The sequence below is a fragment of the Schistocerca gregaria genome, chromosome 3 (genome assembly GCF_023897955.1).
Source record: "Schistocerca gregaria isolate iqSchGreg1 chromosome 3, iqSchGreg1.2, whole genome shotgun sequence".
NCBI lineage: Eukaryota > Metazoa > Arthropoda > Insecta > Orthoptera > Acrididae > Schistocerca > Schistocerca gregaria.
The window spans coordinates 714,610,128-714,623,314 of record NC_064922.1 but is presented as its reverse complement, the minus strand read 5'-3'; the positions used below and the strand labels follow the sequence as shown (position 1 = coordinate 714,623,314).

Here is a 13,187-nt window from a genome sequence, read left to right as displayed (position 1 = left end):
AGTGAAACATGGACGATAAATAGTTTGGACAAGAAGAGAATAGAAGCTTCCGAAACGTGGTGCTACAGAAGAATGTTGAATGTTAAATGGGTAGATCACATAACTAATGAGGAAGTACTGAATAGGATTGGGGAGAAGAGAAGTTTGTGGCACAACTTGACTAGAAGAAGGGATCGGTTGGTAGGACATATTCTGAGGCATCAAGGGATCACCATTTTAGTATTGGAGGGCAGCGTGGAGGGTAAAAATCGTAGAGGGAGACCAAGAGATGAATACACTAAGCAGCTTCAGAGGGATGTAGGTTGCAGTAGGTACTGGGAGATGAAGAAGCTTTCACAGGATAGAGTTGCATGGAGAGCTGCGTCAAATCAGTCTCAGGACTGAAGACCACAACAACAATGGTGTATATTCAGCAAATATTTGCCTCTTGCGTAATGTTCATAAGTTATGTAAGTAACTGGTGGGTAGGTAGTGATTGTAGCAGTGGTTACAGTGAAGGAGTAATGTTTTGGTACAACTCCGACGAATTTTAGATATTTAATAATCTTTTGTGGAATGCAGAAAGTAATTGGTTTTAACTGGGTTACAACAGTGTAGATTGCAATAATATTTTTTTAATGACAGGTTTCAGCTTCATGTAGATGTCATCTTCAGAAAATGGTCAACCAGTTGTGATCTTAACTGTTATTTTAAGCAAGTTGTGTCACCACATCAGTGTTACTTCTCTGGGCCAGGCCTGAATTTATAAATGATTTTACCAGAAAATAACCTTTCATATCCAAAAATCAGTAATATGAGAGAATGAGTGTTTTATGAATACGTAACACTGTTTAACAAAATCCTATTTGTAATTGTTAAACTAGGTGGCACAATAGTCAGACACTTAACTTCCCTGTTCAAAGTCCCATCCTGAAATTCTGCTATAGGTTTTCTATGATTTCCTAAATCTCTTTAGGTGGATGTCAGGATGGTTCCTTTGAAAGGATGTGGCTGACTTTCTTCCTCATCCTTTCCCAATCTGAGTTTCTGCTCCATTTCTGATAGCCTTATTGTTGAGGGAGATTAAACCATAATTTTTCTTCTTTGCTATTTGTATTCTAGAAGAAGTACTGAAAGTGACAACACATGATGTTCAAATATTCTTCACAATCGAATCCACACTCTTATCCCCCCCCCTCCCCCCCCCCCTCTCTCTCTCTCTCTCTCTCTCTCTCTCTCTCTCTCTCTCTCTCTCTCACACACACACACACTCACACACACACACACACACACACACACACACACACACACACATGAATGCATATATGCACATTAATGCATTTATGCGCTCCTTAGTTTACAAAACACACTCTCAAATCTAACAAGCGATGAGTGAGTAGGGGCAGTTTTATTGAAAGGTAACTATTTAGTTTCCTCTTGTGTTATATTTTATTACAGTGTAATCTGCATTTGTTGAAAACAAATGCCCTTCACCATCACTTTTTGGTAGAGGCTGTTGCAGAATTTGTATTTATTGCATGGTGATATTTTGCAATATTTATTTCAATAGTCTCAGTTGCAGTTTGTCACATTTGATAATTAATTTTGATCACATTAATCGTTATCTTCAGATCTAAAAATAAACTGAAATATGACATTAATAAATAACTGTTCTGTAGATAACACAGACTGGAATTATTTAAACTTTGAAAATTTCTTAAAATTATACCAAGATAATGAGATAGTATAGATTGACAGTATTTATATGTACAATTCTTAAAATTGTACATGATTAATCACAGGTTGTCAGAAGTCAATTTTTTTAAAATAAAAAAGATCATATTCATAAGCAGTCACACAAAAGAGGCAGCACTACAATACATCTGGATGGCATCAGAGGTGAATTTACTGTTTGTGTACATCAGGCTCAGTCTGCCTGCGACCACACTGTGACTCAACCATACTGCCTGCAAGTGCGGTGAATTGCTTGACTTTTCTTCTGCCAACAGATTACCACAGCAGAGTTGGAGAGCAACTGCTTATTAGTCCATCTAAGTATATTGCCGAAACCCTTGAAATATGCTGAATTCTTGAAGTCACACTGGAGAGTGAGTATTGTATTTGATTGTTTCAGGTGGAATCCATATATTTCAAGTTTCTCGAGATGTTCAGAAAACATCCCTTAGCTGCCATGTGTAAATATCAAGATGTGTCTATTGGTACTACTGAGTGTTTAGATTAATTTTGATGAACTCCAAATGCTGTTCCATTATTTTGTAGTGACATGTTCTTTAAATCATTTTACTGATGATGGAATTCTCTTGCATAAAATATTTTGGAGGTAAAATAGTCCACTATTTGGAGCTTAGGGCAGGGAGTACTTAGCTGGATGTTGTCATCAGAAAATAAAAACTTACACTCTACAGGTGAGAGTATCCCTCAGTTAGGTATGTAGCTTAGAGAACTTAAAATGAGATATGGATATGTTGAAGGTAGATATAGTGAGGATTAGTGAAATGCAGTGCAGCAAGAAAGGGACTTGTGGTAATGTGAATACAGATTTAGAAACACAAAATCAGGTAAGTATAACACAGAAATAGGTCTAACAATGAATAAGAAAATAGTAATGTGGATAAATTAATATGAATAATGTAATGAATAGATTAACACAGCCAAAATAGACAGGAAGCCAAAACTCTCAGCAGTAGCAAAAGTTTAAATACCAACTACTTCACAGATGGAAAGAATGTATGATGACATAAAGAAAACTAACAGTGTAAGGGAAAGGTAGATTACTACTTATCGTTAAGATGGCACATTAAGTTGCAGACAGGCACAGCTAAAAGACACTTACACATTCACAAACTCATTCATTCACATAAGCAAGCACATCTCACATGCACAAGACTGCCATTCTGGTACCAGTTTCTGGAGATGGAGGTCATGTGTGCATGAGGTGTGCCTGCTTGTGTGAATGAATATGTGTGAGTTTCGTTTTCTGGCAAAGGCTGTGGCCAAAGGCGTTGATGTTTAAGTGTCTTTTAGTTGTGACTGTCTGCAATGTAATGTGTCATCTTTATGGTAAGTTGCAGTCTATCTTTTCCTTCATTACTGATATTCCAACTTGGAATTTTCATTGTTCCATAAAGGAAATTATTCAGAAGTTAAAGGAGACAAAAATTTAATTGTGACAAGGAATGGAAATTCAATAGTACGAAAAGGAAGAGAAGAAAAAAAAATTATAGGAGAACATTGACTTAGAGAAGAGAATGGAGGGGAAGATGATTGGTAGAATTTTACAAAGAGTACAATTCATCATTGCTAATCCTGAGTTTAAGAATAATGATAGAAAGATGTTTATGTGGATGACAGGCATCAAATAGGGTATGTAATGGTAAAACAAGGATTTCAAAACCAGATTTTACCCAGCAAAACATTTCTAGAGACAGATGTGGTATCTGTCCATAATTTATTGAGTGTGGACTCCAAAATAAAATGAAGAAACTGCAGAAAGGTAGAAAATTAAGATGATCTGGGTAGACTGTAAGAACTAGAGGTTGTTGATAGTTTCAAATGTAGTGTGGTGGACTCAATATTTGTAAATTATACCTCTGAACTTTGTTTACAGTCTTATTACTTTAGAAACTGTTATCATCTCTGATCTTGTTCATAACTACAATGTGTTGAGTGTTCGCTACACATATAAATATATCATTTCTGGTCTTTTATGGACGTTCTACCATAAACCATATTGGTGACCTCAACATGATTAATAAGAGGCAGAATGCATTTGTGGTTAGTGAAGTGTAAAAATGATCGTCAACACCAACTATGCAAATCCAATGCCCATATCATTATGGAACGAAGCGGATATTGCTCATGATTCAGTGAAAATTACACCTGTGTGGAAGAAAGGCGTAAAGGTATGGTTCCTTCAAGTTGAAGCACAGTTTACCACAAAATTCAATCATGTTGTTGTGTCACTGGAAGCAGATGTTGGAGAATTAATTTCCGACTTTTTCACTCAACCATTATCTACCATTCCATTAACAGAGCTTAAAACAAGACTAATTCTGGAATTTCAAGAGTCAGAAAACAGAAAAGTAACAAAATTATTAAATGAAGTGGAATTAGGTGAAAAAAGCCAACTCAGCTCTTACATGAGATGCAAACTTTAGCTGGTATGCAGGTCAAGGATGATTTTTTTAAAACCATATTTATGCAGCAGCTTCCTGTCACCACACATTCTATACTAGCTACAAGTAAAGATGATCTTGACACCACAGTCACTATGGCTGACAAAATTATCAAATTTTCACAAAAAAGACCAAATATATTTGCTCAGACCTTGCAGACATCATCTGCTATTGCAGTCTGTAAAGTAAATGATACCAGTAATGATAGAATCACAAAACTAAAAACACAGATTGCTGAATTAACCTCAACAATCAGAGAATTGAAAACACTGTCACGTTCAAGAGGCAGCGCACGTTCATCTCGCTCCTCACCAAGTATATCATGAGACAGGTCATGGTCAGCCCAGTGTTTTAATCCTAATGGAGCACTATGTTGGTATCACTTTAAATATCGCCACAGGGCAAAGAGATGTCGAGCTCATGCTTGTTTCGACCATCTCCCACCCAAAATTCAATCGAACAGTCAAACTCAAATGCTCCACACTAGCAGTGGCAGGTGATCGGAGCCATCTTTCACGCTGTCTATTTCTCACGGCAGAAGTAGTGGAAGTCGTTACTTAATTGACACTGGAGCTGATATTTCTGTGATTCCACCTTCAAATAGTGATTGCTGAAAGAAAATATATCATAAACTTTATGTTGCAAATGGCACTGGTATTAATATTTACAGAGATCATTTATTATTAGTCAGTTTGGGTTTACGGTGCAACTGCACATGGAGTTTCATAATTGCAGATATGCAGTCTCTGATTATTGGAGCCGACTTCATTCACCATTATAATCTTTTATTAGACCTCAAGAACAGATGACTCATTCCCCCGGTAACATCAGCAGAAACATCCGGCACATTGATTTAGGTCTCGGGCATAGAAACAGTTCATATAATGCTACCAGATCACAAATATGCTGCCATTCTAAAGAAATTTCCCAACTTTCTCCAAGAAGACATCCATTCTGACATCCAAGATACCACCGATTTTCATATGATTGTCACAAAAGGACATCCTGTAGCAGCAAAGGCATGATGACTACCACCAGATAAACTTTAAGCACCTAAACCAGAGTTCCAGCAGACGATTAGTATGAAAATCTGCCAGCCATCAAAGAGCACCTGGGCAGACCCCCTACACTTAGTTCTAAAGAAAGACAAATCCTGGAGGCCTTGCAGAGACTACTGTGCTCTCAATAAAATCACCAAGCCAGACAGGTATCCTATTCGTAATCTTCAAAATTTTAACAAACAACTATATGGAAAACAAATATTTTCAAAAATAGATCTGGTCAGAGCTTATCATCACATCCCTGTATGTCCAGATGATGTACCTAAGACCACAGTAATAACTACATTTGGTTTGTTTGAGTTTTTGCAACTTTGTTTGGGCTCTGAAATGCAGAACAAACATTTCAAAGGTATATCGACAATATACTGAGAGACCTCAATTTAAGTACTGTTTTATAGATGACATTCTAGTGGCATCACAAGATGAAGAAGAGCACAAGAAGCATCTTCAATTGCTTTTCGAATGCTTCAGTAAATTCAACATCAGAATCGATCAGAACAAATGCATTTTTGGTTCAGTAGAAGTACCTTTCCTATGATATGTGGTAACTGCAGAGGGAATTAGATCAGATTGAGTACAAAACATTGTTGACTATCCGCTACCTACAACAATAAAAGAATTGCACGGATTTCTTGGCCTCATTAATTTTTACTGAAGAGCACTACCAAATTCAGCCAGTAAAAAAGCAGATCTTTTGAACATACTCCATGGGACTAAGAATAATGATAACAGAAAAATTAATTGGACAGAAAATCTTTGACAAACTTTCACAGACTTAAAAAATAGCTTGGCCAATTCAGCACTTCTGGCTCATCCATCTTCAAATCTAGCTCTAATTTTAATGGTTGACACCTCAGATTATGCTATTGGTGCATCTTTACAACAAAACAAAGACAATAAGCTGCAGCCATTAGCATTCTTCTCCAAGACAGATTATGCTATTGGTGCATCTTTACAACAAAACAAAGACAATAAGCTGCAGTCATTAGCATTCTTCTCCAAAAAACTGACAAATGCAGAGAGGAATTACTCAACCTATGAGAGAGAACTCTTCGCTGCCTACTCAGCAGTGAAGCACTTTCAGTACATACTTGAAGGATGTGATTTTCCAATTTATACTGACTACAAGCCACTCACCTTCATGTTCAAGCAACATTTTGACAAAACGTCTCCACATCAGATCTGACACATTAGTTTCATCAGACAGTTCACCACAGACATACGTTACACTATGAGGAAGGAGAAACCTCACAGTTGACACTTGTTCACAAATTGCTTCAATCAGTATACCTCCAACTGTTAGCATGGAACAAATTGTGGAAAGCCAATGATGTGACGAAGAGCTTCCACACATCAGGAATACCATGTCCCTTGCACTTCAAACAATAATGTTGCCAAATGGTAAAGAACTTGTTTGTGATATAGCTGGAGATATGATTCGCTCATACGTACATCAACAACTACAACAAGCAATTTTTAACTCGCTACACAATCTAGCTCACCCTGGTGTCCAAGCAACCATTAATTTGTTGAGAAAGCACTTCATTTGGCCATCACTAAACAAAGATGTGAAGGACTAGACTTTGCCATGTAATCCTTACCAATGAAGTAAAGTATGGTGACAAACCAACAGCACAGTGGGACATTATCCCCAAATGACAACAAGATTCGGTCACATCAACATGGACATAGTTGGGCCCCTATCTCCTTTACAAGGATATCACTATTTACTAACAATTATTGATCATTTTTCCTGATGCCAAGAAGCAGTTCTATTAGCTGGCATCACAGGAAAAGTAGTTTCATTTGCCATAGTCTCAGCATGAATATCTCATTTTGGCATGCCTCATATCATACTACTGATCGCAGAAGGAAGCTTGAATGTCAACTTTTCAAATGTCTCACAAGCACAGTGGGCACCTGCAGCATATGGAAAAATTGAATGATGGCATCGTCGGTTAAAATCTGCTTTGAAAGGACAGATGTTTGACAATTAGGTTTCGAAGCTTCCTCTGGTCCTGTTAGGGCTTCACTCCTACATAATCTCGTAAGTCAATACCTCAGCAGTGGAAATGATTTATGGTTCAGCAATTAGCTTACCAAGAGCATTTCTCAATGAACAGAAATTATTAACTGATATCCCAAACTTCGTCTTCATATTGAAGGAACAAATGAGGAGCCTAAGACCAGTTGCAACGGAACATCACAACCACAAGAAGATCTTTATTCATCCACAACTGTTGAAAAGCAAGTTTGCCTTTGTTCAACATGATGCTGTTAGAACACACTTCAGCGAACATATGATGGGCCATATCTAGTCCTGTCTCATGATGACAAGCACTTCAAGGTGGAGATTCCAACAGGAAAACAAACTGTTAGCACTGACCGATTGAAATTGGCCTTCCTTCTGACAGACTATTCATCAGACAACATGGAAGACACAGCAGGAGACACCACTCTGGATATTCCATCACATTCCGTTCCAAAGACTGTCAACCTCCAGAAGACAACAGACAGTAATCAAGCCAGTGTGCCTTCACCATGGAACACCAGATCAAGTTGACAGGTCACATTCCCTCAAAAATACATGGACACTGTCACTGTGGAGGAAGTGTTTGGCAGACTCGAGTGTTAATATTTGTAAATTATATCTCTGAACTTTGTTTACATTCTTATTACTTAGAAACTGTTATCATCGCTGATCTTGCTCACATCTGCAATGTTTTGAGTTTCATTAAACATATAAATACATCATTTCTTGCCTTTTATGGACCTTCTACCATAAACCATAGTCATATTAGGCACTGGTTGACTGAAACAGGGGAAAGGAATAAAACAAAGATGAATGAGTAGCTTTGAGAGATGAGATAGGGAAGCAGCAAAGGATCAAATAGGCAAAAAGCCAAAGCTAAGTAGTGGGTAACACGCTGGACATTGAATTTAATTCACAAAACTGGAAAATATAAAATTGCAGAAAATGAGGCATACAAATGGGAATAGATGGGAATAGAAATGTCTAAAAATGAGACTGTCAGAAAGTGCAACTTAGCAAACCAGGAATGAATAGACAACAAATGCAAGGCTATAGAAGAATGCATGACTAGGGGAAAGATAGATATTACCTAGCAGAAAATTAGAGATCTTTGGAGAAAATAAAAGCAGTAGCATGAATATCATTAGCTCAAATATCATGTGAGTTCCAAGCAATGAAGGTTAGCCTGAAGGGTGGAAGGAACATATAGGAGAGAGAAACTAACTTGAAGACAGTGTTATAGAGAGGGGAGAGGAAGTAGATGAAGATGGGTTGGGAGATATAACACAGCAAGAGCAATTTGAGAGAGCAGTAAAAGATCTAAGTTGAAACAAGGCACCTGGAGTAGGCCCTATTTCCTTAGAATAATTGTGATTCCTGGAGGAACATACCATTGAAAAATTATTCCTTATACACACATCAAAAAAAAGTTTTGCATCACCCTGGTTCCCAGAAGGCCTGAAGATAAATGTTGACTGTGAATATTGTATCACAGACACAGTCTCTTTGGCTGTTCAGAGATGTCACTAAACCCACACAAATATGTAAAAAAACCATGCATGAGCAGTGCCTACTAAATAGAGGGGTCCGATAGCTAATCAGTTCCAGTCATTCCACCAGGAAGGAGGTACATGGCTCATGTTGTCTGTAGTTCAACCATGCCTAGACAGTCAATACTGCAGATTGATCATGCTCACATTGTTACTTTGTGCCAGGAAGGGCTCTCAAGAAGGAATGTGTCCAGGCATCTCCGAGTGAAACAAAGTGACGTTGTTTGGACATGGAAGAGATACAGAGAGAGAGGAACTGTCAATGACATGCCTCACTCAGGCTACCCAAGGGCTACTACTGCAGTGCATGACCACTACCTATGGATGATGGGTCAGATGAACCCTGACAGCAATGCCACCATGTTGAATAATGCTTTTCGTGCAGCCACAGGACGTTATGTTGTGACTGAAACTGAGCGCAATAGGCTGCATGATGTGCAACTTCACTCATGACGTCCACAGTGAGGTCCATCTTTCCAACCACAACACCATGCAGCACATTACAGATGGGCCCAACAACATGCCAAATGGACCGCTCAGGACTGACATCCTGTTTTCTTCACCGATGAGTGTCACATATGCCTTAAATCAGACAATCGCCGGAGACGTGTTTCGAAGCAACCCAGTCAGGATGCACACCTAAGACAACATACTGTCCAGTGAGTGCAGCAAGGTTGAGGTTCCCTGCTGTTTTGGGGTGGCATTATGTGAGGCCAGCGTACGGCGCTGATGGTCATGGAAGGTGCCATAACAGCTGTACGATACGTGGATGCCACCCTCCTACAGATAGTGCACCCATATTGGCAGCATGTTGGTGGTACAGTCGTCTTCATGGACAACAATTCACTCCCCCATTGTGCACATCTTGGGAATGACTTCCTTCAGGATAATGACATCACTCGACTAGAGTGGCCAGCATGTTCTCCAGCCATGAACACCATCGAACATGCATGGGATAGATTGAAAAGGGCTGTTTATGGATGACAAGACCCACCAACCATTCTGAGGGAACTACGCCGAATCACCATTGAGGAGTGGGACAATTTGGATCAACGGTGCCTTGATGAACTTATGTATAGTATGCCAGGCATGCATCAGTGCAAGAGGACATGTTACTGGGTATTAGAGGTATCGGTGTGTACAGCAATCTGGACCTGCACCTTTGAAGGTCTCACTGTATGGTGGTACAACATGCTATGTGTGGTTTTCATGAGCAATAAAAAGTGTGGAAATGATGTTTATGTTGATCTCTATTCCAGTTTTCTGTACAGGTTCTGTAACTGTTGGAACCGAGGTGATGCAAAACGTTTTTGATGTGTGTAGTATGAAAGCTTTTTGGGAAAGGCTGAATACTCTCAGTTTTGAAGAACAATGTAATTATCCCATTTCCAAAGAAAGCAAGTGCAGGCAGTTGTGAATATAAGTAAATTATCAGTTGAATCTGTCATGACTGCACAATACTGACATGAGTTTCATACATAAGAATGGAATACCTTGTGGAAATTGACCTCGAGACCAGTTCTACAAATTCTCGTAGAAGACTGGCTGAAGACTGGCAAATTTATGTTTATAGCATTTGTAGATTTAGAGAAAGCTCCTAACAATGGATGAGTGGCACACACTCTTTATAATTCTGAAGGCAGCATAATTAAAAGACAAGGAGTGAACGAGTGTTCACAGCTCATATAGAAACCACATTGCAGTTATAATGATAGAAAGATATGAAAGGGAAGCAGCAGTTGAGAAGGGATTGAGATAAGGTTGTAGCCCTTCCCCAATGTTATTCAATTTGTACACTGAGCAAACTGTAACTGAAACAAAGGACATCAATGGAAAAAAATTTAAAGCTGAGGGGGAAAGCCATGATTCTTTGAGGTTTGTCAGTAAGATGGTAACACTATCAGAGACAGCAAAAGGTCTCAAATGAGCAGTTGAGCAGAATTATTGTGTCCTGAAAAAGGTTATAAGATGAACATCACCAAAAGTGAAACAAGAATACTGGGATGTATTTGAATTAAATCAGGTCATGCTGAGGGACTAAGATTAGAAAATGAAGCACTAAAAGTTTTTTGAGCTTCACTTTCCCCTGCCCCTTTCCTTAACCCAGAATTTAATCAGTTAATGTTTCCACAATCATGTATGCACTGAATATCTGTCTATGGCAGTTTTAGTACCCATAAACTAATTTGTTTCAGATCAGTCTTGTATGACCTGAGAATATTTGAAGATAATATTGCCATTACTCCAATTCAGTTGCCTCCAAGAAGTCACATAAAAGAAGTTGCCTGCAGTAACACACATTTCATTGTGCTTACCTCAGGTGATCATTACTTCATTACATACAACTGCATGAAAGTATAAAACATGTTTATTTTTCAAAATACACAGTATCTTTCAATAACAATATATTTTCTGTAAATCAACATTTTACATCAAACCCTTCTAATTTCTAATTGAAAGCTTTAAAATATTTTTATCTTCACTACATGGAATAGAACTGACTTACCACAATTTATTTAAACATCACATGACACCATTTCCAGATGTAACATGCACTGTAAATCAAATTCTATAGGCAAATAATGATAATATGAAAATACAGTTCATACCTGTAATGTCTATGTTAGAAAAATGAATGCTGCTAAAAGCACCAATCATTTTTAGAATTAAGATTTTTGTGAACATGTGATGACACTTGACTGACATTAACTCATTTCTTACAGTGAGTAAATTGTAGCTGATGTTGACAAATCCTTATGCTATGATTCATACTTTCTTGTAGTATTATAAATTGCATGACATTTGTTCAGATGTTGATCTAATTGTTGTTGTTGTTGTTGTCTTCAGTCCTGAGACTGGTTTGATGCAGCTCTCCATGCTACTCTATCCTGTGCAAGCTGCTTCATCTCCCAGTACCTACTGCAACCTACATCCTTCTGAATCTGCTTAGTGTACTCATCTCTCGGTCTCCCTCTACGATTTTTACCCTCCACGCTGCCCTCCAATGCTAAATTTGTGATCCCTTGATGCCTCAAAACATGTCCTACCAACCGATCCCTTCTTGTAGTCAAGTTGTGCCACAAACTTCTCTTCTCCCCAATCCTATTCAATACCTCCTCATTAGTTACGTGATCTATCCACCTTATCTTCAGTACTCTTCTGTAGCACCACATTTCGAAAGCTTCTATTCTCTTCTTCTCCAAACTAGTTATCGTCCATGTTTCACTTCCATACATGGCTACACTCCAAACAAATACTTTCAGAAACGACTTCCTGATACATAAATCTATATTCGATGTTAACAAATTTCTCTTCTTCCGAAACGCTTTCCTTGCCATTTCCAGTCTACATTTTATATCCTCTCTACTTCGACCATCATCAGTTATTTTACTTCCTAAATAGCAAAACTCCTTTACTACTTTAAGTGTCTCATTTCCTAATCTAATTCCCTCAGCATCACCCGATTTAATTTGACTACGTTCCATTATCCTTGTTTTGCTTTTGTTGATGTTCATCTTATATCCTCCTTTCAAGACACTGTCCATTCCGTTCAACTGCTCTTCCAAGTCCTTTGCTGTCTCTGACAGAATTATGATGTCATCGGCGAACCTCAAAGTATTTATTTTTTCTCCATGGATTTTAATACCTACTCTAAATTTCTCTTTTGTTTCCTTTACTGCTTGCTCAATATACAGATTGAATAACATCGGGGAGAGGCTACAACCCTGTCTCACTCCTTTCCCAACCACTGCTTCCCTTTCATGCCCCTCGACTCTTATGACTGCCATCTGGTTTATGTACAAATTGTAAATAGCCTTTTGCTCCCTGTATTTTACCCCTGCCACCTTTAGAATTTGAAAAAGAGTCTTCCAGTCAACATTGTCAAAAGCTTTCTCTGGGTCTACAAATGCTAGAAACGTAGGTTTGCCTTTTCTTAATCTTTCTTCTAAGATAAGTTGTAAGGTCAGTATGGCCTCTCATGTTCCAACATTTCGACGGAATCCAAACTGATCCTCCCCGAGGTCCGCATCTACCAGTTTTTCCATTCGTCTGTAAAGAATTCGTGTTGCTATTTTGCAGCTGTGACTCATTAAACTGATATTTTGGTAATTTTCACATCTGTCAGCAACTGCTTTCTTTGGGATTGGAATTATTATATTCTTCTTGAAGTCTGAGGGTATTTCGCCTGTCTCATACATCTTGCTCACCAGCTTGTAGAGTTATTTCATGACTGGCTCTCCCAAGGCCGTCAGTAGTTCTAATGGAATGTTGTCTACTCCGGGGGCCTTGTTTCGACTCAGGTCTTTCAGTGCTCTGTCAAACTCTTCACGCAGTATCGTATCTCCCATTTCGTCTTCATCTACATCTT

At 38.4% G+C, this 13,187-nt stretch overlaps 1 protein-coding gene across 1 annotated transcript in view; it reads left to right on the top strand.

The window, feature by feature from the left end:
- LOC126354056 (serine/threonine-protein kinase Nek8) overlaps positions 1-13,187 on the top strand; it is a 305,150-nt gene that overhangs the window by 120,609 nt on the left and 171,354 nt on the right. Inside the window, exon 12 of the mRNA XM_050003414.1 lies at positions 11,014-11,138. Coding sequence (XP_049859371.1) covers positions 11,014-11,138 — 125 coding nt within the window. The remainder of the gene's footprint in view (positions 1-11,013; positions 11,139-13,187) is intronic.